This window comes from Tenrec ecaudatus, chromosome 1, assembly GCF_050624435.1.
Source record: "Tenrec ecaudatus isolate mTenEca1 chromosome 1, mTenEca1.hap1, whole genome shotgun sequence".
NCBI classification, from domain to species: Eukaryota; Metazoa; Chordata; class Mammalia; order Afrosoricida; family Tenrecidae; genus Tenrec; species Tenrec ecaudatus.
In genome coordinates this window covers 91,971,297-91,998,678 of record NC_134530.1, presented here as the reverse complement: position 1 = coordinate 91,998,678, position 27,382 = coordinate 91,971,297, and the positions used below count along the sequence as shown (strand labels likewise).

Here is a 27,382-nt window from a genome sequence, read left to right as displayed (position 1 = left end):
AACAAGTAGATCAGAAGCCCAAATCGCATCGTGATTACAAGCAGGGCCGCTAAACACAGAACACGTGGATGTGTGTGAATGACATCGTTTACTCAAAGACCTCGGATGTGGTAGTTGCCAGCAGTGGGAAGAGAGGCCTGGGATCAGTCCAGAGGGTCCCTCGCTCTCCGTTCTTCATTTTACCCTCCACCCCAACAATGAGAGAAAAGTACACAGTTTAGAACAGGGTGGCAGGGTAGCAAATACTAAAACGGGGCTGAAGACCGAGTTTTGGGGGATAAGTTTAAGCCTCATCTTCTCGGTGAGGTTGGGGTGGTGGAACCTGGTTATGGGGAGTGAAATCAGGCTCAACAGTAACCCTACCCAACAAACCATATTCCTTAGCATTGCTCTTCCCTCCTTAGGGAGCATTTAGTTACCTTTTTGCTTTGGAGGGGCGGGTGGTGCACTGTGAGTGAAATATGGAAAAATAGTGAATGGGGCCATGTGAGAAGGAAGAGGCCATGTCGTTTTGGACAAAGAAGCTAGACGAGTTTCAAGAAGGGGTTAGTCAGAGACCAAAGGCAACAGAATGTGGACACATATCCCATTCGCATGTCTACGTAAATGAGCATGTATTTACTGAAAAGATGGTCATAAAAGGTTATAAATCATTGCCATAGGGAGATCCTCCAACTTAAGGTTCTTTTTAGCTGAAAGATTTGAAGAAACCTTCTGAATACAGCAGTCTATCTTGGCCAGGAAAAGCAGCACGGCTCCGTCCAGAAGCAGAGCACAAAGGACACAAATGGGGCTCAGCTGGGCTGTTTTAAGAATGTGATTATTCTACCAGATACACTTTTTTTTAAAGGAAGCCTTAAAGCAGTCCACTGCCATGTTGAAGTGAGCTTAGGTGAGCCTCCAGGAGTTCTCTTCACGTCCCCTCGTCGCTCTGCAAAGCAAAATGAACCAGTCCCAGGGAATCTGACCACCTTTTTTCAAATAAGGAGCCTGGTGGTGTCGTGGTTTTGAGCTGTGCTGCTCCCTGCAAGGTCAGCAGTTTGAAACCACCAGCTGCTCCTTGGGAGAAAGATAGGGCTTTCTACTCCTGAAAAACAGTCAGCCTTGGGAACTCACAGAGGCAGTTCTACCCTGTTTGCACCAGTCAGGGGATTCAGCCATTCAAATGGCTTTCTCTTGAAGTTCACAAGAAGGGAGAATCTTACAGCAAAGACATAGAACGGGTTCTGTGGTCAGAATAAATGGTGAACGCTTCATTTCCGATGCGTTAGGCTTTGTGCTTTTCATAGGGGAGAAAAAACCCAACAGACTCACCTCTTTCTGAGTTTAGTCTCATAACACAGAGGTTCTCAAGTCGGGAAGGGAAGGGAAGGAAACTGTCGTCCTCCAGAAACAACGGGCTTCGAAGCTGTGCTTGAGGTTCTTTTTCTCTGAAGAGGGGAGCCAAGCCCTTCTTTGCTGTCTGGCCACGTTGGTGGCCCCGCTGGCTAAGGGCATGGTGCTTGGTGGAATGGGGAGGCAGTGACACAGAGGAAGGCCCTCACTGGGATATATGGACACAGTGTCTATCAAGCACAGGACGAGCACAGGACGAGCAGTCTTTCCCTAGTTGTGCATTAGGTCGCTATGGGTCGGAACTGACTCGATGACATCTAACAACACAAACCACTCCCAAAGTCACTGCCATTGAGTCAACTCTGAACCACAGCGATGCTACAGGATAGAGTAGCATCTATCCCTGTGTTTCCGAGGCTGTAAATCTTTAAGGGAGCAGCAAGTCCCGCCTGACTTGTGTGGAATGGCTGGCGGTTTCCAGCTGCTGAACGTTCGGTTTACAGCCCCATGCGCAACCACCACCCCACCAGGGCTGCCTTCACATCGCACAGAAAAACGCAATTTTCTGAAGAGATGGAAAACGCACGCAAGCCTCTCCAGCAGTGACTGAACGGCCATGGCTTTTTATTAATGACCTGAAGGAGTTGATCAGAAAGGGGACGCTAGGTCCTGCACCGGCGGTAGTGCTTGCTTTTACTCTCTCAGTGCGCTCCAGATGGCAGGGCAGGCCACGGCTGAAGCTGGGTGTAGCACTGGCAGAGGGTCGCCGTCCTTCCGGGTCAGCACTGGCCTGCTCGGTGACCAAGTGCCCGGGGGACAGACTGCGCAGCAAGGAGGAGCTTGTGGACAAACACCAGAGCCGTGCAAACCGTCCGTCGCATACAGTTTATTCCACCAGACTGAAACTTTATACAAAGCCTGAAGGGGTTCTCTGATAGCACACATATCGCTTACGTCCTGTACTGCCGAAGAACCAATTTATTTTTACATCCTATCATTAAAACATTATTCAGTGAGAAAAAATCCCCCCCAACTACATATAAATGAAGATTTACCACATACACGGTGCAAGAATGTCGTTATAACATACTTGAATCACAGAGCGTGAGTCTAAAGTACATCACTGTAATTAGAACACCACGAAGGCAGAGGAAGCCCTGTGGCCATATCACGGCAGTCTGGGAGGAGAACGTCTTAGCCAACCGGCAGCAGCTTTTTCAACGGTGATTTCACAAGAAATCATTTAACTCAAGAACCCCAATGCCACAATGTTAAACAAACAAAAACAGTCTTTCTTTACGTGTTCAGTATTCTCAGTGCCAAAAATGGAACATATTTGCAACTTAGAATGTTTCTAACATAAGGAGACTATATCCAGGATCCCCCTTGGCTTACTCTAGGAAAGGAAATGAGGCAGGCTCTGAGGATCAGGTTTCGTGGAAAGTTAAGGGAGGCATTGTGTGGGAGCAGACGGAGGTATTGAGAAACACAATTCCCTTCAAAGAACACGTCCTGGCCTCCTCTGCCTCTCCCTGCCTCTGCGGAACCCAGGGCAAGCATGCTGCATGGTGACCAGCAAGGACATGCCTCCACAAAACGGTGTTCTAAAGAGAATGGGTGGAAACAAGTCAGGGAGGAAGACTTCTTCCTTGCCCCATTCTGTGGAGCGGGGCAGTGGGATAGTCTACCCAAAGAAAGAAAGAAGGCAAAAGGAAAAAAATAGGATCGCTTGATCAAAGGACCACTTCATCACACACAAAACCAGCGAGGGACGATTGCTGGATGTTTCTCACACGGTTCTCTCCCTTTCTGCCAGGCCCCCTGTCTCCCCCCAAAGTTTGAGAACATTTGCAAGTTCAATAAATAGTAGAAAAATAATCCTTTACTTAGAAATTTTGAGATGCGTCATCTAGAGCTCCGGTCCCGTGGAACCACTGGGGTATGGAGGTCCCGCTAAGAAGCAAGTAAAATGTGGAGCGCGGGGTTTGTGCCAGGGCCTACCCTCCCCGGGAAGGCCAGCCCGGCAGCGTCTCTGGCTCCTGCGCACATTCTTCTGGCTCAGCTCACGAAGGTTCTTGACGTGTCATTGAGAGGGTTGGTGTCCCTCCGTTTGGAGGCCTGTCCCTTGTCCATTCCCCTCGTGCCACGGCAAGTTCATTAATCAGGCCCCTTCCCGCTGTCTCGGAACCAGCCTCCCCTGTCTTTCGCAAGGGTGGTGTCTGCTATTGGTTCGCTCCGTGCTGAAGACCAGCGAACAGGCAGGAAACGAGTGAAACCACTCTGGACCAAGCGCGCAGACCACGGGCCCTGCGCGGGGTTCAGCCAGCTCCCTCTCTGGAGCCCAGTCCATCCCGGGCCCCGTCTTCTCGGTCCGTCTGCGGCTGCGCGAGGGCAGCACTAGCACTCCGCATCCACCGAGTGCACGGTCACGGCCGCCTGTAAGTGGTGGCTGTGGTGAAGGGTGGGGTGGTGTAAGCGGTAGTGGTGGAACTTGTGACTCAGGAGGGCAGCAGTCTGAGGCGGGGCGTCCAGATCCAGGTCCTCGTCGTGGGCCACGTCCACCCCTGCTGTTAGGGGGTCGTTGTTGCTGGGGGGGTTCTCGCTGTCTTCCTGCGGGCTCATGGTACTGTAGCCTAGATGGAGACAAAACACGGGCTGAGCACTCCCGGGGGAGGAGGAGGAGGAGGGAGTTTTCGCTTACACTCTACAGACCATGCGAGGGGCCAACCGTGCTGGAGACAGCAGACCAAACGTGACTGGCTTGTCATGGGATTGTCAGGTACACGTTTCTTCTTAAAAAAAAAAAAAATCACACCATCATGTTAGACAGTGGTTCTCAACCTTCCTCATGCCGCGACCCTTTAATACAGTTCCTCATGTGGTGGTGATCCCCAAACCATAAAATTATTTTTGTTGCTACTTCATAATTAATTTTGCTATGGTTAGGTATCAGGAGACCCCTGTGAAAGGGTCATTCAACACCCAAAGGGGTCGCGACCCACAGGTTGAGAACCGCTGATCGTAGCTAACTACGAACATATGGATAAGAAAAATAATAAACCGCAGCCCTCCTCTTCCCTCCCCCATCCCCGACCCTGCAGCCCCAATCCAGGGAAACAAAATCGCTCCACGGCCAGGATGGGACACAGCAAGAAGAGCGCAGCAACGCCCTGCACCAGCGCAGGCGCATCACCTCATGGGTTTGCTGCACATCAGGGAGGCCCCTGCTTCTGGGTCCAATTTATGGATGGATGAGGACAAGGGTCACCAGAGAGACTAAAGAGCTTGCCCCAAGTTCCAGTCCCTAATAAGTCATCACCTACACGTGCCCAGCCCCCGACCACACGCACCTCTGACCCTCCTAGAAACCAAAGGAGGAACCAACTATTCTCTGCATAGAAGCCGGCCCTCTGAATGGCAAGATGAACCTATTTTATTATTCCAAGTAATACGTGTTTCCAAAGAAAATGCTCTTGTGGATCAAAGGATCCCAGCTCAAGAACCTTGGCATGTTTTTAAATATTGCAGAAACCCCCCTTTAACATTCTGGAGAAGTGACAGCTCATTAATATTTCCACTGCATCCACAGTTAGCATCAATCGGCACTCACTCGTGGGTAGTGCTCGTCACGTTGTGGCTGCAAAATTGATGTGCTTGCACACGACTACGCAGGAGCTGTTGCCGGTTGAAAATGCACACTCCGTGCGAGAAGGAGCAAGGCGATTCTGTCTTCAGTGAGAGTTCTCGGAGAGTGGGATTATTTAACAGCTGACTTGACAAAGGTTTACGGGGTACCTACGATATCCAAGACACCCCATAAAACAGTTTCTGCACAAGGACCTCAAACCCAGTGCTGGGGAAAGACAACAAGGGCAGGGGAAGCTCAGCTCAATGATGCATTCATGGAAGACCATACGGGGCTGGAGGAAGAGAAGACCATGAGAATGAATAAAGAGGAGTCTCCGGTCCTTAAGGGTTCCTGTTCCCGAAGCCAGGCTTCCTTTCATGCCAAGCACAGTATATGGTAATGTTAGCCACCCAGACGCATGAGATCTCGTGCGCAAGGGGAGTGGACGGCCGCGATCCACAGTGCTCTCACTGGCTCAATCACCAAGCCTTCCTTCCTAGTCTAGCTTAGTCTCGAGTTTTCGCTGAAACTCCTCAGCATCACAGAAGCCGTCTCCTCTGATGAGTGGGTGTTTCTATGCTGCTGTTCCCTGGCTGGGAACCACACCTGGGTCTCCCACCTGGAGGGTGAGCATTCCATCACGGATCACCAACACCCCTGTAAGTCTGAAATCGGGCTCTAACCGAATTCAGAAGAGGGAATAGTTCATTCTTGCTGGGTGGCACGGGAACGTTTCAGATTTCAGTTGGGCTTCAATGGATGAAGAGGAGTTTGCTAAGCCCACACAGACAAGGGAAGAGGAAAAACAGCCTCAGAGCCATGGAAATGCAAGGCCACTCCTGTAGCACCTGGCTAGGATGAGTGCAGGCAGCTGAAAGCAGTGGAAGACGGAAAGGTGATTTGACATCAGATGATCAAGGGCATGCAAGAGAGTAGAAAATGAGAAACACCTTACATGGTTTTGAGCAGACAAACACACACATCATCGACCATATTTTGTTTTAAAAAGATAGTTTGGGTGGCGCTTTGGAGGATAAAAGGAAGAAAATGAGAGGGCGCAGTTGAAGCTTCTTACAACAACCCAGACGAGAGAAGAAAAACAGAGGAACTGATCAACCGAAAGTACTCAGCGGTGGACACAGAGCAAACACGTCGGTGACAGGAGACTACATACATCATCTTCGAGTCAGGATGACCACAGGGAGACTCTGAGACCCCAAGTCTCAGGGAGGAAACTGCATCTTGTTTTCACAGACAGTGATTTTGAGAGGTGGGGAGCACCTACAGGGAAATGTCCAGCCTGAAACTCAGGAAGGCCGCCCCAGAGCATCGAGCACAGCCCGGGCAGGTCTCCCTGGGGCAATGCGTGCCTTCTCCTTGTGCCAGGAGCTGGGCTAAGGGCGCCAGCAGTAGAAGGAGTAAGAGGAGGTCTCTCCCAAAGCCCACAGCCAAGACAGGGGAATGCACACACTCTCAAACAGGAATCTACAAGGCAGGGACACCGGAGCCAGGGAACGCATCCAGAAGACAAGGCACCTGATGGGAAGGCAGGCGGCCATTCAGTAAAGACAGCGGTGGGCACGTGTGATAGGTAATGCCTTGTCCAATGAACCGCCATCACATGCCAATTCTGACTCATGGAGAACCCATGTGTCACAGGACACATGTGCTCCACAGAGTTTCTGGGGGGGGGGGGGGCGCAGCATTTTTGGAAGTAGATTTCTGAGATTTTCTCCTGAGATACACGGGGGTGCTCGACCCTCCCAGCTTTTAGGGCTGTAGCCATCAAGTATCTTACTGGCTTGCCCCACTCAAGGACGGGCAGGGACAGTCAGCAGGCAACCGTGTGCTAGCCTGAAAGGACCTGGTGTATTCTGGGGATGGTAAAAACTCTGTACAAGTAAAACTCTGAAAAACAGAAAAACTTAAACAAGTCATCTACGGTCCCACTTTTATGGAGGTGGAAGCGTGTTTAAAACATACACCCAATTAAAACCGCTTCCAAAGGAAAAACATGTGCAAAGGTATGCTTCCACAAAGACCATGTTCAACCAAGAGAGGGGCGTCAAGGTGGAGGTGAGGAATCTATCTAAAAGAGAAGGGTTCAAAGGGATGTTAAGATTCCCGCTCCAGGGACTCATCCCCATCTTGTGGTCACAGAGAGTAACTGCAGAAGAAAACCTATCCCTCTAAAAATGGCTTTTGAGTCTTGTGGAATTTGCTCACTGCTAAGCCATCCCAGGCCTGAGCACATGCATTGGCTTCCAGCTTCCTCCTGGGCTGAAAATTCCGGCCAGTGTGGAAATGGGACGGCCAAGCCTGAGCTCTACACTGGCCACGCTGTTGTTAATTCACATGACCCTCACAAGAATTAGTGGGCTGGAGGGTGGATTCACCTTTCCAAAGACAAAGAAATGTTGCTTCACATATTTGGTAATGTCTCTAATGAGATTATTAGAGTGGCGTTTCAGAGGGTCGACAAGGAGCAGTACATTCCGCTGACATGCAAGACCCTGGTTGGTCCTGTAAACTGGTTCCAAATGAACGATGTAGTCGCTTGTTTCCAAGTTTAGCTCGGTACCACTTGGTCAGTTTCAATCCTAAGAGCATCAGATGCCATGGAAGTCTAGTGGCTCGATCTGTTCCACACTCTGATTTTCCTTGTGTACATTGGACCCAAGGGCTTTCTGGGAAATGTGTCCACGGCGTAGCAAAGGCCTCCCAAAAACTTGCTGCCATGGAGTCGATTGACTCCTAGGGGCCCTATAGGACAGGGAAGAACAGCCTGCTGTGGGTTTCTGACTCTTTACAGGTGTAGAAAGTCTCTTCTTTCTCCCATGGAGCAGCTGGTGCATTCAAACTGCTGGCCTTATGGATCGTAGCTGAACGCATAACCCCTATGCCACCAGGGTTCCTAGCAAAGACCTGACCAGTGTGGGTACCTGCACCTAGGTGAGCCTCCTGACTGACTCACAGATAAAACGACTGTTTGCTCTACTCCTTTAAGGAAGGAGTGATTCCAGATTTACCACTGGACAAATACATGCCTTCATTTACCGATTCCTCCTCCTGGATTGCCCGTCATCATCAGCATTTTTTTAAGAATAGGTTTGGATGTGAGGAGGCCTCCCCTACCTGACTGCGTTCCACATCAGTCCTGTGTCTTTTCATTCAATCCTCACCACGCGGTGAAACAGAACTACTACCATATATACTCGTGTATAAGCCGAGTTTTTCAGCAGTTTTTGTGGGAAAACTGAGTGCCTTGGCTGATATTAGGGTTGGCTTATACTCGAGTATATATGGTATTTTCATTATGTGCAAGGATTTCTCATTTTTAAACCACTTTCAAGTGTGCATCCAATGGCATTCATCACAGTCACCACGGGGTAGAAAGCAGCAATCACTACGACATGTAAAACATTTTCATCGCCACAGGGAAAAACTCTGCATCCATTAAATCACAACTCCCCACTCCCGGCTTTGCAGACCCTCGCGTGAACTGCTCAGCTAACTGTGTCTCTATGAACCAGGAGCTGTTGAGTCCATTCTGACTCATGGCAACCCATGTATATCAGAATAGGACCATGGCCATCTGGTCTTAGTGGTTAATTTGTGGAAGTAGGTCACCAGGTCTTTTCTCTGCGGTACCTCTGGGTGGACTAGAACAACCCAGCCCTCTCTTGGTGAGCAGCTGCACGTACCAAATGTTTTCACTACCCAGGGATGACTTCTTCTCTCTAGAGTTATTGACTCTAGGTATCTCACAGGAGATCCTAACTTTATCTGTCCTTTTGTGGCTGGCTAAGCTCATTTCAGCCTAATGCTTTCAAAATCTCACACGTCTTTCAGGAGCTACCAGAAGCCTTCCCTTTATGGCTGCCTAACACTGCACTGCATGTAAAGATGCCTTGTGTTGATTCCACCAACACATCAGTGTAAATAATGCTACAGTGAGCATCAGTGTTTGTGGCGGTTACATAATCTGGTGTCAATTAGAGACTATTTAAGGGTAAAGGGATGGAGCTTAGCCTGTCCATCAGGTTGCAGCTTGATAACCTCATTTGGAGGCACTATGGAGATAAATAGCTTGCTGGAAGAGGGGCACACACACACTCTCTGTGAGACATTCCTGTCGACAAGCCACATGAGACACACCAATGGAGCCAGGGCCCTGGAGCTGGAGGAGCCACGTGGAGACTCAGGCTGGCCTTGAGATCCTTCTACAACCACTGGATCTGCAAGACGTTCCATCCACTGGCCTGCGATCTTCCTGCACTTGGCAGTACTGCATGGCTGCGTGAGACCAAAGAGGGATTTATGGACTAGTGCTGGACATATGGGCTAATATCGGACTTACGGACTTGATCTGGACTGCACTGTGATGTTACTCAACATACAATTGCTCTTTGATATAAAGCTCTCTCTTACACATATATGATTGTATTTGTTTCTCTAGTCAACCCAGACTAACACAGCATTGAAGTTAAATTTCACCCCCCCCCCCTTTCAATGACTAGAAAGCTGAGTGCCAAAGGAGCTTCACCACGGCCGCAAAGCTTGCAACAACCAGGAGAGGTGACCCAAAGCAGATTCTGCAGGCCCTGATCTCTAGCTCTTCCGACACCATGCTGTCTCACAGAAATGGCTTTAGCTCTCTCCATTGTCTAGCAACAAGCAACGGCCCAATTAATCACCAAATAGAAGACACACGGGTGAGCAAGAAATGTGCTGACAAAACAGCTAGGTGGGATTACCCTGAGCTGAGCGCATGCCGAGCAGCATCGAGGTGTCCTAGGGGCACGAACCTGAGGCCCTGCTTAGTGACCCCCTGCACAGGCTCAGGGAGACAACACCTGGCCATTAAATGCTACTGATTTGGGGTGCATTTGGAATTACGTGGCATGTCAGTATCTCCCCCTTCTCTTGGTGTTGCATTCCGTCTGCACCAGTAACTATTTTTCCTCCCTTGGGGATAAGTGGGATCCAATTATTGTGAAAAATGAAAGAAAGCAAGCCCTTAGTCAGACTCCTTGGATTTCAGAGTTGACACTACACCGTTCCTTTCATCTAAGCGGCTGCTTCACGTGCTATTTTACTAAGACAATGGGAAGCTGCTAATGAAACATCCAAATTGTCCATCAGAGTCCCAAGGTGGTACTGAAGCAACTGTTATCTGGGGGAGGTAGGGGGAGGGAGGGAGTATCTAGTGTTTCTGCTGAATAACAGATTGCTTCCACTGAACGTCAGCAGCCTCAACCTTGTTTTATTATTCAAAGGAGAAGAGGCACAGAACTGCCTGGTGGAAGAAATTGATGCAAGTTCAAAGGTTTCCAGGGGAAAAGCCAGAAAGTCAAAGATGCTAACAACCTTCTTTGACTCATCCTGGAAGCCTGAAGTTTCTTCCGATATAGTTAATGGGACTGAATGTCATCCGAAGCCCACATTAACAGACTTCAACTTATCAAACAGCGTTTTCCCTGTTAGCTCCGCTTGCTTCCCAAGGGGAGTTTGACTAGCCGGCTGCACTGCAAACTGAACGCTGGCTCTTAGACAGTATTCACTCTTTGTTAGCACAGGCCGGGGAGCACATGGTCGGAAGACATGTCTTTTTTCTTCCCCAAGATCGATGTGGAGAAAGCTGAGTCAAAGAAGCACAGATGCATTATTTATGTTTGAAAGAAAAATAACAAAAAACTGCTCTTGGGGAAAAAATGGAGATTTCTAGAGAAGTAAACAGTGATCTTGAGCAATAAAAAGAGTTATCATCACAAGAAAAGTCCTACAACTCCTGTTTGTGGAACTAACAGCGATGCTTAAAGCCATCTGCTGGTTGCAGTGACAATGATCGGTAAGGTCCCGGAGACAGTGAGAAGCCATGTGCTCTGGGCAGAGCCTTGCCTAATCCCAGCTATGTCAGTTGTCACATCTTCCAGAGCATCTTCCAGGCACCATGTTCTACAACGTTAGCCTTCCACACATTCTAGCCCCTTGTGCCCCACTTGACACCAACTAGCAACACTGGCAGCAAGACCTCAGCAGATGCTGGTTTACGGTGCATCTAGTGGAGGTGGACTGCAGGTTCGATTTAGACAATCTCAATTTTTACTTAAGGAAAATCAGGAAGCAATCGATGAGTGTGTTGGGGGTCCTGGGCCTGGGCTTATTCTCGGGAGTGCCTGAGACAGGCACATACCTACCCAGAGACTCTGGGAACATTGTGCCAGAGATGGATGGTTTGTTTTGTGAAAACGATGTAAAAATAATTTAATCAGAAAAAGAGAGAAACACAGAGAGAGAGGAGATCCGAACCCTGGCCCACAGAGTCCTCCAGGCTCCGCAGGCCCGCCAAGGGCAAGACTTCAGTCCTTACCATGATCACTTTCTGTTCCCGATCGGCCCCAGTAGCGCCGCCGCCTCTCCGGGCTGTGCGTGTGCCGCTCCATGACGGCGGCGATGAAGCGGGTGTTGCTGACTGCGGGAAGGCAAGGAGAGTTAGGCTTCCTCGAAGGCCGGGCTCTCCATCCGCGAGCTCGGCACAGGCGCAGTCATGGTGGGGAGAAGTAGGATGTGTCATGTAAAACGTTTTCTGAGAGGGAGGCAAGCTAGCTTTTGAACTGCAGCGGTGCGCGTGAGGGACTTGAGGCTGTCCCTCCAACAGGCTTTAAGAAGCCACACGGGGCTCGGGAGATCTGGCTAGTCCAGCGCTCAGAGTCCTCTCCTGAGAAAGAACACGCTCTCCCGCCCCCACTCCCAACATATATATGCATGTGTTTATATATGTCTATATGTATACTCACACACGTACATGGGTATGAGTATACATGCGTACACACACACACAATAAAGCGTTAAAACCATTCACGGCAGAAGCGTCCCTTTCTAAAACATTACCTTGGAAAATAAGGACAGGAGGCAAGAAGAGCAGGGGAGAGCAGCTGTTTTGTGCCACATCATTTAATCCCCCCAAACCTTTTAGTATCATTCCAACCTTTTGAGATTTTTCTAAGGCAAAGCAAACCTGCAGCCCCCAAAGGAAAAGGGCAGAAAGAAAACCCACTTCGCCACAGCGCCTTACATTTTAATCAGCGCCCAAAGGATAGAAGAAAGCCTATTCCTGCTGGTGCGCGCGCGCGGCTGGTACTCACTGATGCCCCGGTCTTCCCGGCTGTCGTCGTCCCTTTCATCTCTGTCATTCTCCAGGTGGGACATCCGCACCGACATCTCTACCCACCGTGGAAAGAGAGAAACGTGAGTATGCAGTTGAACAAAAGCTCCCGCTCTGGTTCCCGCGCAGTGCTTGTTTGATGGACCGCGGGGTGACGGTATTCCATCAAGAAGGAATCCCATCTTGAACAAGCGTGGACGGGGCCCCATTTTTTTTTTTTTTAATGCAGAGGGAGCGGAAGACGAAGAGGGAAAACAAGAAGCGGATAATTACGAGACACACTGGAAGCACACACTCATTTCTAAGGGAGAGGAGAAAAGAAGTCGGCAGGCCAGCAGACCTCGAGCACTCTACCCACGTACCCAACACAGAAGGGACCGGCGCCGAAGCTACGACCAAAAATTCCTCCTACGGGCAGGTGCGCGGTAGCAGCAGACAGCAATCAGTCTCAGGCTCGCCCTGCCTACCGCAGGAGAGCGCGCGCTGGGCGACATCCCCGTGACTGCGCGGCGCATTACCCACGAGCCACCTACAGAACTGCAGCCACAGGGAAACATTTCCACAATGGCCCCATCATCACTGCTGAAAGGCGGAGCTAAGCGGCTCATCTCCACAAAGGCTGGGCCAACCCACTGCTGGGGGACCCTTAGGGGCAGCTGGGCATGGTATTAAACGGCCTGGCCCCTGCCAACAAGCGGATCCCCCCCATAGATCAACAAACAAGCAACTCTTGCTTGGGAGTCATGGTTCCTTAGCCCACTTGGAGAGATGCAGAGATTCACACGTGTGTGTATTCACATTGCACACTAACAGCTGCTGTTTAATAGGGGCCGATTCTTGACAACTGTCATCTGGGGCATCTCCTTTCATCTGTCTTTTGGGGACCGCAGGATAGCCCAGGTGACAAAATGTCCCACTTGGAATGTCGGCCCTGGGGTGGCCCCAGAGAACTCTCCAAGGCAATCCAAATGGACCCCACAGGGTTTTCGAGCCGAGGGATGTGTGATGGGCTACATGGGGGAAGCGGTTGGTGGCAGTATCTGAGTGTACGCCATAGAAGCCGAAGACGGAGCACCTTAGCCATTGGGCAACCGGTCCTCAACCCTCTGCACAATCCAAGGCAGGCTGCTGCCTCTGGGGGGTGGGGGGGTTGGAGCTCACCTTGGGCAGCCAGAGGGGACATCTGCTGATGGCTCCGACGATGAATCTGATGGCGGTAAGCATACACAGCCAGGACCAGCACCATGATGCAGCCCATAATACCTCCAGCCACAGGACCCACGGGGGCACTTTTGACCATGTTCAATGAGATCACCTCATCACCTTTGTTGAAACAAACAAACAAATGTCCCTTGTACATGATTCCCAAGTGTGAGACTGGCGAGAAGGGGAAGAGAGAGAGAGAGAGAGAGAGAGAGAGAGAGAGAGAGAGAGAGAGAGAGAGAGAGAGAGGCAGCAGGCAGAGGTTTGGGGAAGGGAAGTAAGTAGGACTAGCTGCTTTCAGCTTCAAACCCCTCCAAGGAGGCCCCCAAACAATGAGGACACAAAGGGCTTCGCATCATCGCGGAGACTCGAATGAAAACCCTGGATGGAAAGCAGGGCAAAAGCACATTCAGCAAGGACCTACCTGTGTAATAAGCAGCCCCTGTGTTACAGCCTGGCTCCCCGGGGTATCAACTATCCTTGGGAGAGTGAGAGACCCACGCAGTACAGAAGGCAGGGCAGCAGGGGCCTCTTTGGAGGACTCATGTGATTGGTGGATGGCGATTACTGGGTGGTATACAATCTGTGTGTGCTGATCAGATCACACGTCCAAGTTTATGTATTCCAAGTGAAACAGTGCGTGCACCCTCCCAATATGAAACCCCTGGTAGGCATGCTGCGGCTTCTTAGAACAAGGTCCCTCAACTCTGTCCCCAGCTGCTTCACAGTGACATGTGAGATCAACACCCTTTCTCACCTAGGAGCCTTTCTTCTGCAGGGGAGCTCACTCAGCGAGCCGATCAAAAGCAGCATTGCACCGAAGCTAGGAATATTCGGACACACCTGCCAACTAAGCTTGGTGTAAAAATGAAACAGCCAACCAACAACAGTTGCAAACGAGTCTCGTCCGACTCGTGGCGACTGCGTGTATGACAGAGTGGAACTGTGTTCCCTCCGTGGGGTCCTCAAATCATTCACAGAAGCAGAGAGTCAGACCCTTCTTCCAAGGTGCCTTTGGGCGGCTCTGAACCGATGAAACACCAACCTCGTAGCCAAGGGCTTAACCATCTGCGCCACCCAGGGACTCCTTAAGCTTTAGTCTAGAGTGGCACTGAGAAACTTGTACCTGAGGGGTGCGGCCTCCTGGGAGGTGTTTTGCATGTGCTGATGCCTGATCCCAGGCTCTCCCCTCCCGACCCTCCTCTCTCCTAACTGCTCCAGCCCTATAGTGTATCGCTCTGGCTTCTGGTGACAGGCTGGAATTTAGATTTGTAGTCACAAGACATCTGCCCTGAGAGTGTCGTGATGGACGATTACCAGCAGTGGTTACTCAACCTGCCTCACTGGCCCCTCGCCTCCGACAGCAGGGACTCCCAGGCTCTGCAATCTGGCCACGCAGACACTGGGCTTGATGAGCAAGCTTTATGGGAAAGAATTTGAGGCCAGCAGAATGTGGGACAGAGGGCTGTCCACTCTCTCTCTATGTACCAAATAACTCGGCAGCTCCCAAGGCAAGGATTTGCCCATTATGAGCCTTGATTTGTGAAGCAGAAAGCTGTAGGTGAAAGGAGCAGGTCTGCGGGGCAGAAGATCACTGTCAGAGTGCTGGCCTGGAAGGCAGGCAGGAAGGTGTGTATTCAAGAACCTCACCGTCCTGGGTCCCCAGGAAACATACCTATTGCTCCCACGTCATCAACGTAGGGACTTTTGGCTCCGACGATCCCCCCGAAGCATTCCTTCTGGGGCGCACAGTAGGCCTTGTCCAGGTGGGTCTTGCCATCGCTGTCCACCATGCACCATTCACAATCCAGCACACCGAAACAGTCCCTGCAGGAGAGAGGACACGGGTCCCAGGGAGTGATGTGGGCCAGGGAACACCGGAGTGGGGCACCAGGCTGCTCTCACGAGCGCCACCATTTACTGATACTGTCAACTCCTGAAACCATACTTTTTGGTCCTTATGAAAGAGAGCCACAGCGAGAGAGCAGCCAGCCGCTGGCAGAGGAAGGGTAGAAGACTGTTCATTTTGAGCCCAACGATGACATCATTCACAGATCGGGGGACAATTACTCAAAAGTCTAGTGGCTCCAAGGTTTGTCTACTAGCCTCCCAGAGGAGGAAAAAGAACAAAGGCCTGATATGTTGGGGAAATAGATTTTATTAACAGCCATTTCTGAAAGCTTCCAGTAACCGAGTCCACGGCAAATCTCTTCTCAAATTTAGTGAACTTTGGGGGATTGCATAACATCCCAGATAATCTGGTGCCAAACTGTCCCCTCTGCTAAAGCACACTCCAAAGGAGAATGAGCTGTCCCCTCTATCCACTTCTTATCCCAACAACTGCAGCTACAATACATTAATTATCCCACCCCCCATGCTAGCCTACCACAGCCACAAGTCCCCAAATGGCGAGTCTCACGCTCCCTGGAGAAGAGAGGCAGGGGACAGGCAGTCCTTAGTTCTGAAAAGGAGTTCACAGCTGATCTGCTTTCTTAGAAAGTAAGCTTGGTGACCTTGCACATATCACACAGACAGCTGGTCCACCAGACTGTTTTCCTGTCCCCTCGGCCTTGCTTGATACCATGTCCCCTCTCACTTCTTGAAACTCATGAGTAAATTTCTCACACACAGAGGCGCCTACGAACCACTGTGACAAACAGCAAATAGCTGCCATGATCTCAAACAGAGGACTCAGACGGCCTTCGCCACCTTAAGCTTCATGGATGAAAGGCTTGTGGAAATCAGTGTCAGGCCCAAAAAGCTGGAGTACCTTTGGAAGATATCAATGGGACAGATGTGTAGTAGTCGGGAAAGTTCCGAGAGGCTGCTGAACACTGGTCACCACAGCAGCCGTCATGCTGACCCAAAATCAGCACCCGGCCCTGCTTACCCACTGTGCACCCTCTGGCTGCACTTGCTGTTGACACACTGGTGAAGGCCGTCTTGGAGGCCGGGGTCAAAGGCGGTGTATGTCACTGGCTCCTGGTGCACCTCACAGCTTGGGTTTCTGTGCAGACGGCAAGGGCAATGGTCAGGACCCAAACTCATCAGGGCCCAGGCTGGAGGGCTGCCTGCGTGCATTGCTTGGTGGGTGGAAGGGTTCTTGGCAATGATCAGACAGAACTGGGATTGAGTCCTCTGTTTGCCACGGAATCAGACCACAGACCAATCACTTAAACCACTCTGAGCTCCAATTCCTTCATAGTTACGTGTAATAGAAATCACATTTAAAATTTAAATCTACGAAGCCACAAATAACAAAGTGTGAATGCGTATGCTTCAATAAACCTATGCCCTTACCCCCTGTCATTGAGTCGATGCTGACTCATAGCGACCCTCTAGGACAGGGCAGAACTGCCCCTGTGAGTTTCCCAGACTGCAGCTCTTTATGGAATAGGAAGCCTCACCTTTCTCCTAGGGAGTTAGGACACACATAGAGGAGCCCTGGTGGCATTATAGCAGGTTACTAGTTGAGCTGGTAACAAAAAGATCAGTGGTTCTAATTCACCAGCAATTCTGTGAGAGGAAAACATGGCAGTCTGTTTCTGTAAAGACTCACAGTTTCGGAAACCCTGTGAAGCAGCTCTGTCCTTTGCTAGAATCGCTGAGCTGGAATCAACTCGATAGTGGTTAGAATGGATGGTGTCCTCAACTCAAGTATATTTCATTGCTTTTTAGTTAAATTCCCTAGAATGGGCGTATCACAACTCATTTAATCAGTCTCGAAATAGAAAGAGGGCTATATATTAGGTGTGAAATGTTAACCGGAAAAGGAGGGGACTTAATGTGTGTACGGTAGCTGACTTGTGGTAGGCACTTGGTAACTATGCTACAGTCTCCTATGTGTTATGTGTAATAGAAGTCACATTTACAATTTAAAATCACATTAAAAAATTTTTGGGAGCAGCATTTATAGGCTTTCTGCTTATACAGTATTTATATTTAAACCTGAAAGACTTCATATTAAGGCACTAGGGACCTTGTACTGTGGCTCACTAGACACTGCCATTATTAGGATGAATCCTCTCCCTATGCCACATCCCCAAACAAATCTATAAATAACTCCCCACCCCCAATGCTATTTTCTTACCTGTTCTCCGCATTGGTGAGGCTGCCGGTACACTCGTTGACCTCTAGTGGGCACTCACAAGGACATTCACACTCATTTTGCTCCATTCTGAAAGCAGAAGGAAAGTCTTTGTTGTAGCGTGTCAGTGACAAACTGCTTAGTGTATGCACACCAGGGAAACAAAGTAAAGGACCTCCGGTGAGCGGAAGGGCACAGAAGGACAGAAGCTCGCACCAAAGGCTCTCACGCACATGCACGTGCAAACACACACACACACACACACACACACACACACACACACACCTGCCCTTAATCCTTTGCTCTTAGGACAAGGATGTCGCAAAGGACGCAGCTCGAAAGGCTTTAGTGACTGGGGCTTTCTTTTCTGCCAGTGCGCGTCACCCCAGCCTTTCCTGGGTACTCTTCAGGGTCACTTCAACATGGCTGGCAGCACTTACAATATCAAACAAGCTGCTAAACAGAGAATACAGCCCCATCAGGTGTTTACCGATGACAGTTGAGACAGAGCCGGTCCACCATACTACACGCACAGAAGGCCAGAGAGTCGCAGGTTTCATTGACGATGCCGACGAAAGCGTTGGTCTCCGGGATCCTTGCCAGTCGGTATTTAGAACAGTGGCTGCCATGCACAAGGTTTGTCAAATCCCCCTACGGAGCAACCCAGAGGCGTCAGGAGTGATGGGCAACCAAGCGAGATCCTGCCCTACTTTCACTGAAAATCGTTTAAAAAAAACGAATATACTCCTATATGTGTAAGTAATCCTAATGGCAGACGTAATACACAGTCACTGTGAGACACGGAGATAATAAAGACAATAGACACATAAACCCACACCCCCCAGAGATAATCCCCCGTAAACAGTTGCATGTAAATGACTTGTTCTTTACTAAATGGTTTTACAGAAAATAAATTTTATATCTGTACCTAAGAATAACCTGGCTTCTTTCAAAGTCACTGAACAATAGATTGAGGAAAATAACTTCAAGAGTCCACCTAGGGCAACTTTCAAGTAATAACTCAAAGGCAAAGGTCACCAGAAAACACACCTGCTTTTCTCCTCTTGGATAACTTTTCTTTCTTTCTTTTTTTTTTTTTAATCTTTTTTTTTACCCTAACCCTAACCCTAACCCTATTGGATAACTTTTCTTAAGAAAAAAAATTATTTGAACAGAATCTTTAAGACAGGAATCTGCTTCTAGAATGTTCAAACTATCCAACCTGACCAGTATCCTCTGCATCGTTCTATACGAAGGAGCTGTGGTAGCTTGCTTCTTGGCTTGCCAAATTTGTCTACCACACCGGGAAATTGAAGGTTCATAAAGTTACGCACAATCATATTTCTGCATGTGGGTTACAGTGCTGGGAAATTTCAACCCTGTGCCAGCTTCCTGCCACCCCACATTAGAAAGATGTGGTGTAGCCAAGTTGAGCTCTAAGAATCATGGGGGTGAATCCTTGAGTTCTTAGAGGTCGAGCCAACATTTCTACTGCTTAAAATGTGCCTGCCTCTACAAGACGAGTGGAGTAGTGATTATACACTGTGCTGCTAACCACAAGGCCAGCAGTTCGAAACCACCGGCCAGCTCTGAGGGAGAAAGATGCAGCTCTGAGGGAGAAAGATGAGGCTCTCTCCACTCTGGAATGAGGTACAGTCTCAGAAATACACAGGGGCAATTCTAGGAGACGGAATTGACTTGATGGCACCGAGTTTGGCTTTAGTTATGATCTCATTTCCCCCAAGACCCACGAAGGTGCCTATTATATATATATATTTTGGATAACTGGGTTGCTAAGAAACTATTCCATTTCATATTGAACTAAAATTTGCCTTTTTGGAAACCTTTACCCCAAGGATGCTGGCTCTGTCTACTGAAGCGCTGTGGAAACCGTAGTTCCCATCGATGGCGAGGAGAAAGAGACAGAGAGGTTCCCACAGGCACTGCTACGATCACCTTCCTCTGACGTCACCTCAGGGTGTCAACAGCCTGCACCTCCCAGGAAGGCGCTGCGCGGAGTGCTACACGGTCTCACCAGACTTGTAAGTACACCCCCGGCTGACACATCCTTGCATTAAGAATGCACATTTCTTCAATTTCTATCCCACTGTACAACTGCCTTTGCTTTTCGTAGGCTAAAACAGGGATTTTCAATTCAATCCAGTACTTTTAAAAATTAACTTTAACAGCACACATAATGACCTAAATGCATATTCTGCGTGGACATCCTGGTGCCGATAATAGCTCTTTAAATGCCAGCTCTGTCATTTCCCTTGCTAGTTTTCCTCACACATTAAGACAATCTAGAGATCAGTAAGACCGTCCAGAGGACCTTTAACTGCATGGGGGTTGAATGCGCAGCACTTTACACCACACTGGGTGTTCTCAGTGAGGAAGGAAATGGTTGTTCAGGTGGCCTGCAGGAGGGCGCCCAACTAAGGACTGACCTAATTTGGCCACAGGGATTTAAGGCGACACATCGTGTCACCTTGTTTATCCAAGAGTGTGGTAATAGGCTCAGTAGATATTTCAAAGGGCTTAAATTGGATGAGCCTTTAAACAAACCAAACATTGTGAGACCTCAAAGCATTCACTTCCCCAGCCTGGGCTTCCTGTTTTGCTTCTGTCAGTCTTGGGGAACTTGGGGTAGGGTCCCTCTCGGTCCTCTGATTCTGTGGCTCTATGGCAGAGCCCCCGGACACTCACCATCCCTCCATCGCATTCGCTAGCGGGACTGAAGAGTCAACTTACCACCAGGCTAGTGTTGAATTTGTAAAACCTCTGGACGGTCCTGTCACTGAAGCTGTTACACAAGTTTTTCTTCACAAAGTTGGGATGGTTCAGGATGTCGTTGGCTACCAGGGGCTCCTAACAAGGTCACCGAGAGCAGAGGTCACATGTCAGGTTAATGAGCCCATGCAGCTGGAGAGTGGAGCAACCGGCTTCCCTGCAAATACCTTGTGGGTGATGTGCTGCTGCTCCACCGGGGCGTGCCCTTTGGGGTCAATGAGGGTTGGATGTGCCACCAGATACCCCCTGTCCTCCATTATGAAGCACCTGTGGCAAGACACACGGCATTCCTCATTCACGTTCATGGCTCTTCCGTCTGCACTCTCAGAGAGCGTCAGCTTGCTGGCTCAGAGGCAGGGAGCATTTACCTGTGTTCTCAGTACTTCTTTGTTAGAAACAAATGAAGGAAGCAAGGCCCAAGCAGATACAGCATCGTTACCCTTGACATGGTACATACAGTGCCCGGGGGACAGGTGAGCCTTATACCTGACTCTGAGATCACCTAGACAGCTCAGACCAAATACGTGCCTGTCCAGTCCAATCAGGTAGACTTAAAGAACCCTTTGCATGACGGATAAGCAGAACATTTTACTCTCTTGTCAGGACAAGGAGATCATGAAGGAAGTGGTCTTGAATAGACAGAGGCACACATGTGAGGTACAGCACACCCCCTTCTTTTGATAACAAACACACAAAAAACCCCACACATAAATCTCTACCTGATAGAAAAGCAAGTACTAAATAAGAGAAGTTGTAATTGCTTTTTATCAAGGTGACATGCCCTTCTCTCTGGCTCTTCATCAGCCATGTCTGTTTGTCCTGAATCCTGCGTTTCCTCACTAAGGGCCAATGTGTAGTACTTCAGCAGCGAGATGAAGCATGACCCATGAGACTATACCAAGAGAGTGGTTTTCAAACCTGGTCCGCATTAAATTAAGGGAAAGCCCTGGCTTTGATCAGACATGTTCTTTTGAAATTAAAGAGACGAAGATTTTTAGTTCATGAGCCCTTTTTCTGAGGGAAATATAAAAAGAGCAGTCTAAGTGTCTGAAAATGTTACCAAGACTTTGGCTTAATAGGCAAGTCACATCAAAAGTACTACGCAAGAGTAGCCTCGGGTCCTTTTGTACCCCGATTGTGGGAAACCTCTAATTGCTGGTTTCTGGAGAAACAAGAGCTATTGGTGCATTCGGTGCCACTATTAGGAGCTGAGTTTATCTGTAAATCATAAAGAGCGTGCTTCTCAGAAAAAGAGCAAAGACTTTGTTAACAGAACACCCGGGCCACGGACTTGGCTTCTGCTCCCGATAGTGACGCTCTGACTGCCATGCCACCCAGAGTGGCCGGAGAGCTCTCCCTTCTGCTTCTACAGCTGGGAGGGAGATGACATCCCGAAAGGGCTTACCTTATTTTGTTGCCACCATCTTGGTTACAGACTGGTAATAAGTCCATCAGAACTTTGTAGAAGTATCTCAGCGTGAAGTCAATGCCCATCACAGCTACCGTGTGCCCAGAAGACATCTGTGTGCTTTATGGGAAAAATACCAATGATGATAGAGGTAATTCCTATGTACCAGGGAAAGCGGTGTGCCACCACAGGGGTGCATTATGCTATCAGCTTCACGTTCTCGTCCCTAGGAAAACGAGGATCTAACAGACTGATTGAAATCACACGAGGTTACGTAAGAGGAGCCTTTAGACTGATGGGGATCGATATTCTTCACCCACCACGGAATATGGTTCATTTCCCAAGACTACGGGATCCAAAGGGTGGCTGGACCACACTCAGGGCAGAACATGGGTGGGGAAGCTACCAGGGGGGACTTTGGCTAGATGGACCCCGTTTTCCTTTAGGCACCTGGACTCTCACCACGGTTAACTGATGGCTAGAATACTACACAAAAGTTAGTAGGAACAATGCCTCGCTTTACTTTCTTTTCACAACACTACACCTGGCTCTACGAACAACCTATGTTAGGGGTCACAGGCCGGCTTTCCTACCATCCAGTAACAGGACTCTCAGACAGAAAGGCCAAGTTGGGCACCAAAACTCAATGTTCCCCGTTGAGCTCTGGAATCAAGCAGACTGGAGGTTACAGGCTGGCCCTGCTGGTTTCTATCTGAGGGGCTCTGTTGATGTGCCTTAACCTTTCCCAGAGGTTCAGGTGTCTCATCTGGAAATAAAGTAACTCCGTACAAAGCTGGCCTGGGCAGTAAGCGGCTGGTATGTCCACAGTGCTCAGTGACGTGGCTAGCCTCGGGTAACTACTCCATAAAGGGCGGTTACTCTACGGAGGAAGAAACGGCGAGGTCTTAAGCCTCAGTCCTGGGCTGATATGAAATTGTGTTTTCAGAGAAAATATATCCCACAGCTCAACATGAATCGTAAAACTCTGACGAAATTTCCCTTTGGAAATCTGGGTTGTGTGTTGGGCTGCTAACCTCAAGGTCAGCAGTTCGAAACCAATGGCCACTTTTGGGGAGAAAGATGAGGCTTTCTGCTCCTGTCAAGATTTAGTTTCTGCAACTCTCGGGGCAGCCCCTACTCTGGCCTCTGGGGTTGCTGTGAGTCGGATTCGACTCGATGGTAGTGCGTCTGGTTTTTGAGTTTTAGTGTTTGGAGTAAAATCAGTTTTGCCGTGTGGATGACTGCCCCCTTCTAGCGGTAGTCAGTGCTGACACTAATTTGTACCGTAACAAAACGATCAGAAGAAGAATCATGACCCAGAGAGAAATATCTATACCAGGGCTTTGGTGCCAAAGCCTAACGAGAAGGGGCGATGGGAGCCCATGCTGTGGGATGGCCTTTGAGAAGCTACTGCCTCAACAGGCGCTTCACTTTTATAAGAACTTAAAATCCTTGGCGGAAATGCAAGAAATGGTCATCACAGGTGAGCTTTGGGTCTTGTAGCAAATACGGTTTTGTTGGAAGTGTTAAGTCAAAAGAATTGTAAATTTCTCTGGTTGTTCAGCAAGGAATGGTGTGTCTGCATGAGGTTCATCATTATATTGATAGCAATAGCTTCCATTTGCCCAATGTTCACGATTTATAGACAGGTGAGTGGACATCTGAATAAAGAATTTCAATCATCTATCACAGCAATCATCTATCACAATAAGAATTTCAATCTTATGGGGGATTATCATTTGAAGACAACGAAGCTTGGGGAGACCCTAGGTCATAGCAAATAACTAGTGGAAGCGGCAGGAATTTACACCGTCGTTGCCAGCTCCCAAGCACATACAAGTACTTTTACCCCCTAGGACAGACTGGCTCCATAGAGCTGCACACATTCAAGAATTCCCAAGCAATTTTATCTAACAGGTTGAATTTCCCATTTAGAGACTTGGAAGGAATTGCATCTCTCATTTTATAAAGGAAAAGTTAGGTATAGAACAGTTTTAAAGACTTAAACAACATTGATCATCTTTCACTTATGGTGTAAAGACCAGTAGCCCAGATTGGATTCTTTGTACAACACCAGAGTCCTTCACTGAGAAAGGCAATTCCAGTTTTTTGGAATAAGCTAATTTGCTTGTCAGCTTCTCCTGCCTGATTACCACCCATACCTATATGCTCCATCTACTGAAGAACCACACTGCCTACATAAGTCTAGTATTCATCGTCTCTATTTTGGATCTGCCTCCCATAAAAAAATCATACAAAAATGAAAACAAATCTGTATTTCTACATAGAATGTAGTGGACTGGGCAGTTTGAGTACTTTTGAGTTAATTTACTGTCCAAGACTTGTCTTATTGGTTTACTAATCCACAACAGCTAATGTTCAGGTACTGATTAAGGGACTATTAATAACTATTAATCAATACCCGAACTTTAGCATCTCAGTCAGCAGGGTATTCTCCAAAGAATGTAAAGGAAGATTCTCAGGCTAATAGAAGAATCAAACGTCAGTACAGCAGCTACCAGGAGTAACGGATTAAGTGAGTGTGAAGTTGAAAAACAAGGCATGAAATGGGCTGTATGCCTAGCCCCGCCCCTTAGCAAAAGGCCCTTCCCCAAACTATCAGCCAAAACCAAAATAAAAAAAACTCACTGGCCTCTGAGTCACTGCTGACTCATAGTGACTCCTCCAGGGGATTTCCCAGAGTGTAGCAGTTTACAGAGTCGAAAGCCCAACTTCTCTACCCTCAAGCTGTTAATGGTTGGTTTTGAACTACCAACCATGCAGATCAAAGCCCAACACATAATCACTGCACCACCTGGGCTCCTCCACTTCTGAAAACTCAGGGTGAAGGGGAGGGAGTGCTTCATGACAACTAATTGACAACTATCTATTTTTTTAGCTTTATTGGCACATAATCCACATATCGTACAATTCAATAGTTCAATCATCTCAGGATGATTTATACAATCCTTGTCCCCAAGACAATGATCTCAAGCTCTTTCTCATGTTCGATAAAATTTAAAGCATGAATAAACCAAACAAACAAAAACAACAACAAACCCCACCAATAATCATCCCATTGATTGCAATGTATTGAAAGCCTGGAGGCTACAGTTGAACCGTCTTGGAGGACTTTCAAGGCTGTCCGTCTTGATGTGGGTAGACTACCACAGCATCTTTCTCCTCCTATGGACCAGGTGTGGGTCTAACCCACACATCTTCAGGTTACCAGCCCAACCCAACCCACCAAGACTCTCTCAAGAATGAATCTCACAACGAAAATAAATAAAGAACCCCCGTTTGCTCAACATTCTCAAGTACAGTACTGAACATGTCATGGGGTCATCTCCAGTTCACATCATCCCCCTTCAATATGGACATTATGGCCCCTGCTTTACACCTGAGACTCAGCGAAGGCCTAGGACATAACAGTAATAGAAGCTGTCTAGTAATTATTGAGACCTTAACAAATGTGGTACACACTGTTGAACTTACTTGCTCACTGAAAGGACAGATGTTCAAGTCCCCCCAGGTGTGTCTGGAGAGAAAGCCCTGGTAATCTACTACTTCGGAAAGAATCAGTTATTGAAAACCCGCTGACGCCCAGTCCTACTCCGATACGCATGGGGCTGCCAGGGGTTGGAACCAACTTGCTGGCAACTGCTATCACACGCTAGGCACCGCTTTGATTTACTTTGACTAACCTGTACCATTAGCTCTATGATCTCTCGCAGGCAGGGAAAGTAAGGTAACAAGAAGATCAATCAATCAATCAATCAATCAATCAAACAACCACCTACTGAGAGTGGAATCTCAGGAGAAGGTCAAGTTCCCATGGCGGTACAGGAGCACAAAATCACTTGGAATTATTTGAAAAAATAAAAAATTAGAGCTTTGCAATGCTTCTCTCTCAACAGATGCATCCAAGCTGCTGCCGCATTGGCCCGCGCATGGAAAGAGGTCGTTGACTTGCATTCTGAACTCTGTCAAGTGAAAATCTCACAGATTTTAAAACGTGAAACCATGCTCAGCCACACAAAACGCTCACACCGTCAGTTCCAGGAGACTGCCCATCAACCAAGGGCAGAAGAGGTTCTTATTTCACAGGACCCAAACTCACGAGTGCCTGGTGGCTACAAGCCAGATTTAAGCTAGTCGCTCTCAGGAAAATGGAAGAAATGACGAGATCAAAGAGCTAAGTGGAACACTCAAGAAGACAAAGTAAAATATTACAATGAAATGTGAAAAGACCTAGCGTTAGAAAGCCAAAAAGGAAGAACAAGCTCAGAGCAACTTACACTCAAAGAACTTATGGAAAAACTCAAGCCGTGAGTTGCACGACTGAAAGATTCTAGGGCACAATATTGAATGACCCAGAAAGCACCCAAAGGAAGAATACATGGAGTCACTGTACCCTAACGAAGTAGTTGACATTCTACCATTTCAGGAGGTAACACAGAGCTAGTAGGTAAGTGTTCAACTATTAGCCACAAGGTGGGTTGTTCAAACCCACCAGCTGCTCCCTGGGAAAAAGATGAAGCTAGCGTTCCCCAAGACAAAAACAACTCGCAGCCTCAGAAACCCCATAAAGGGTTGCTATGAATTGGAATCCACAGCACTGGGTTCGGGGCTAGGTCATCTGCCTAATGGCACACTTGTGAATGAACAAAAATCAAAATTCTGCTACAGGACTCTGCAGCACAGTGTTCACAGGCACGGCTCTAAACCTCCGGCTGGCTGTGAGCGGCGGGCGAGCTGCTGAGGGCAGTTCCCAGGGAAGGCGCCCCAGTGTGCAGCTTTGCTGTTGGGGTGCATGCCGCCTCTTCCAGGGCTGGAGTCAAGACACTGAAAGCTAGCTTACGTTTCACCTTCTCCATAAAAGCAAAGATCCCGAGGATGTGTTTCCATTAGTGAAAACAAGCATCAATGTAGGTCTTTCAAAACGTGAAGTGCCGTAAAGTGCACTTTGGAAAAGCCAAGAATATTGGAGCTCATCTCGTTTGGGCTGCTTTCCGCTCTCCTGATAGAAACGACTAGACGTTAGAATAGAAGAGCATGTCACATGTGATTATGTAATGGCAATCCTTAAAAGTCAAGCTTCTTGGTAATAAAAACAGACAAAAGAGGCACACGTATGTCTGTGAACATAAAAATGCATGTCTTCTTCTCTAAGAAAGCGCCGTGCCTAGAAGGAAAATCTAGTTTTCTTAATGACAAATGATCAGGTTCAGGCGACTCTGACAGGAAACCTACAAACAGACACAAGTGAGTTGCTGCCTGCCCCCCACCTCCTACTGCACCCACATGTCTAAAAGCCTCCAGCCCTGGCGTATTGAGGTGCCACTGCTGTCCTCTGAGAGTAACAACTCTCATTTACCTTTTCTTCACTGATTAGAGCATGTGGGCGGGCAGTCGATGCATGCCTGACAGATTGTCTGCTAATGAAAACCTTGAAGGGCTTCCTTGTTTCTATGTGAAATACTGTGCGATGGAAGCAGCTGACGTAGCCAAACACGCGACCGTGCCCCTAAAAGGAGTCCGTGCGCGGTTGGCTGCAGGCTCCACACTCCGTGGAGACAGAGGTCATGAGACTGAAACTCCACACCACACACTTCCCCACTCCTGTTCCCAGAGAATTCTGCTGGACGCCAATCGCCTGACAAGTAATGAGCACCGGCGAAAACCAGAGGTAAGCAAGAAAATCTCTAAATGTTAAGGCACGCCTTCAGGTACCATTCAAAATACAGCCTTGCTTGGTTGCTA

At 48.5% G+C, this 27,382-nt stretch overlaps 1 protein-coding gene across 1 annotated transcript in view; it reads right to left on the bottom strand.

Annotated features, from left to right (window-relative positions):
- Positions 1-2,208: 2,208 nt before the first annotated feature.
- Positions 2,209-27,382, bottom strand: part of CACHD1 (cache domain containing 1) — a 243,549-nt gene continuing 218,375 nt past the window's right edge. The window contains exons 17-27 of the mRNA XM_075557163.1: positions 21,617-21,739; positions 20,379-20,478; positions 20,173-20,289; positions 17,912-18,072; positions 17,425-17,511; positions 16,225-16,341; positions 15,010-15,161; positions 13,293-13,454; positions 12,112-12,189; positions 11,337-11,438; positions 2,209-3,968 (exon numbers count right to left, since the gene is read on the bottom strand). Coding sequence (XP_075413278.1) covers positions 3,733-3,968; positions 11,337-11,438; positions 12,112-12,189; positions 13,293-13,454; positions 15,010-15,161; positions 16,225-16,341; positions 17,425-17,511; positions 17,912-18,072; positions 20,173-20,289; positions 20,379-20,478; positions 21,617-21,739 — 1,435 coding nt within the window. The 3' untranslated portion in view covers positions 2,209-3,732. The remainder of the gene's footprint in view (positions 3,969-11,336; positions 11,439-12,111; positions 12,190-13,292; positions 13,455-15,009; positions 15,162-16,224; positions 16,342-17,424; positions 17,512-17,911; positions 18,073-20,172; positions 20,290-20,378; positions 20,479-21,616; positions 21,740-27,382) is intronic.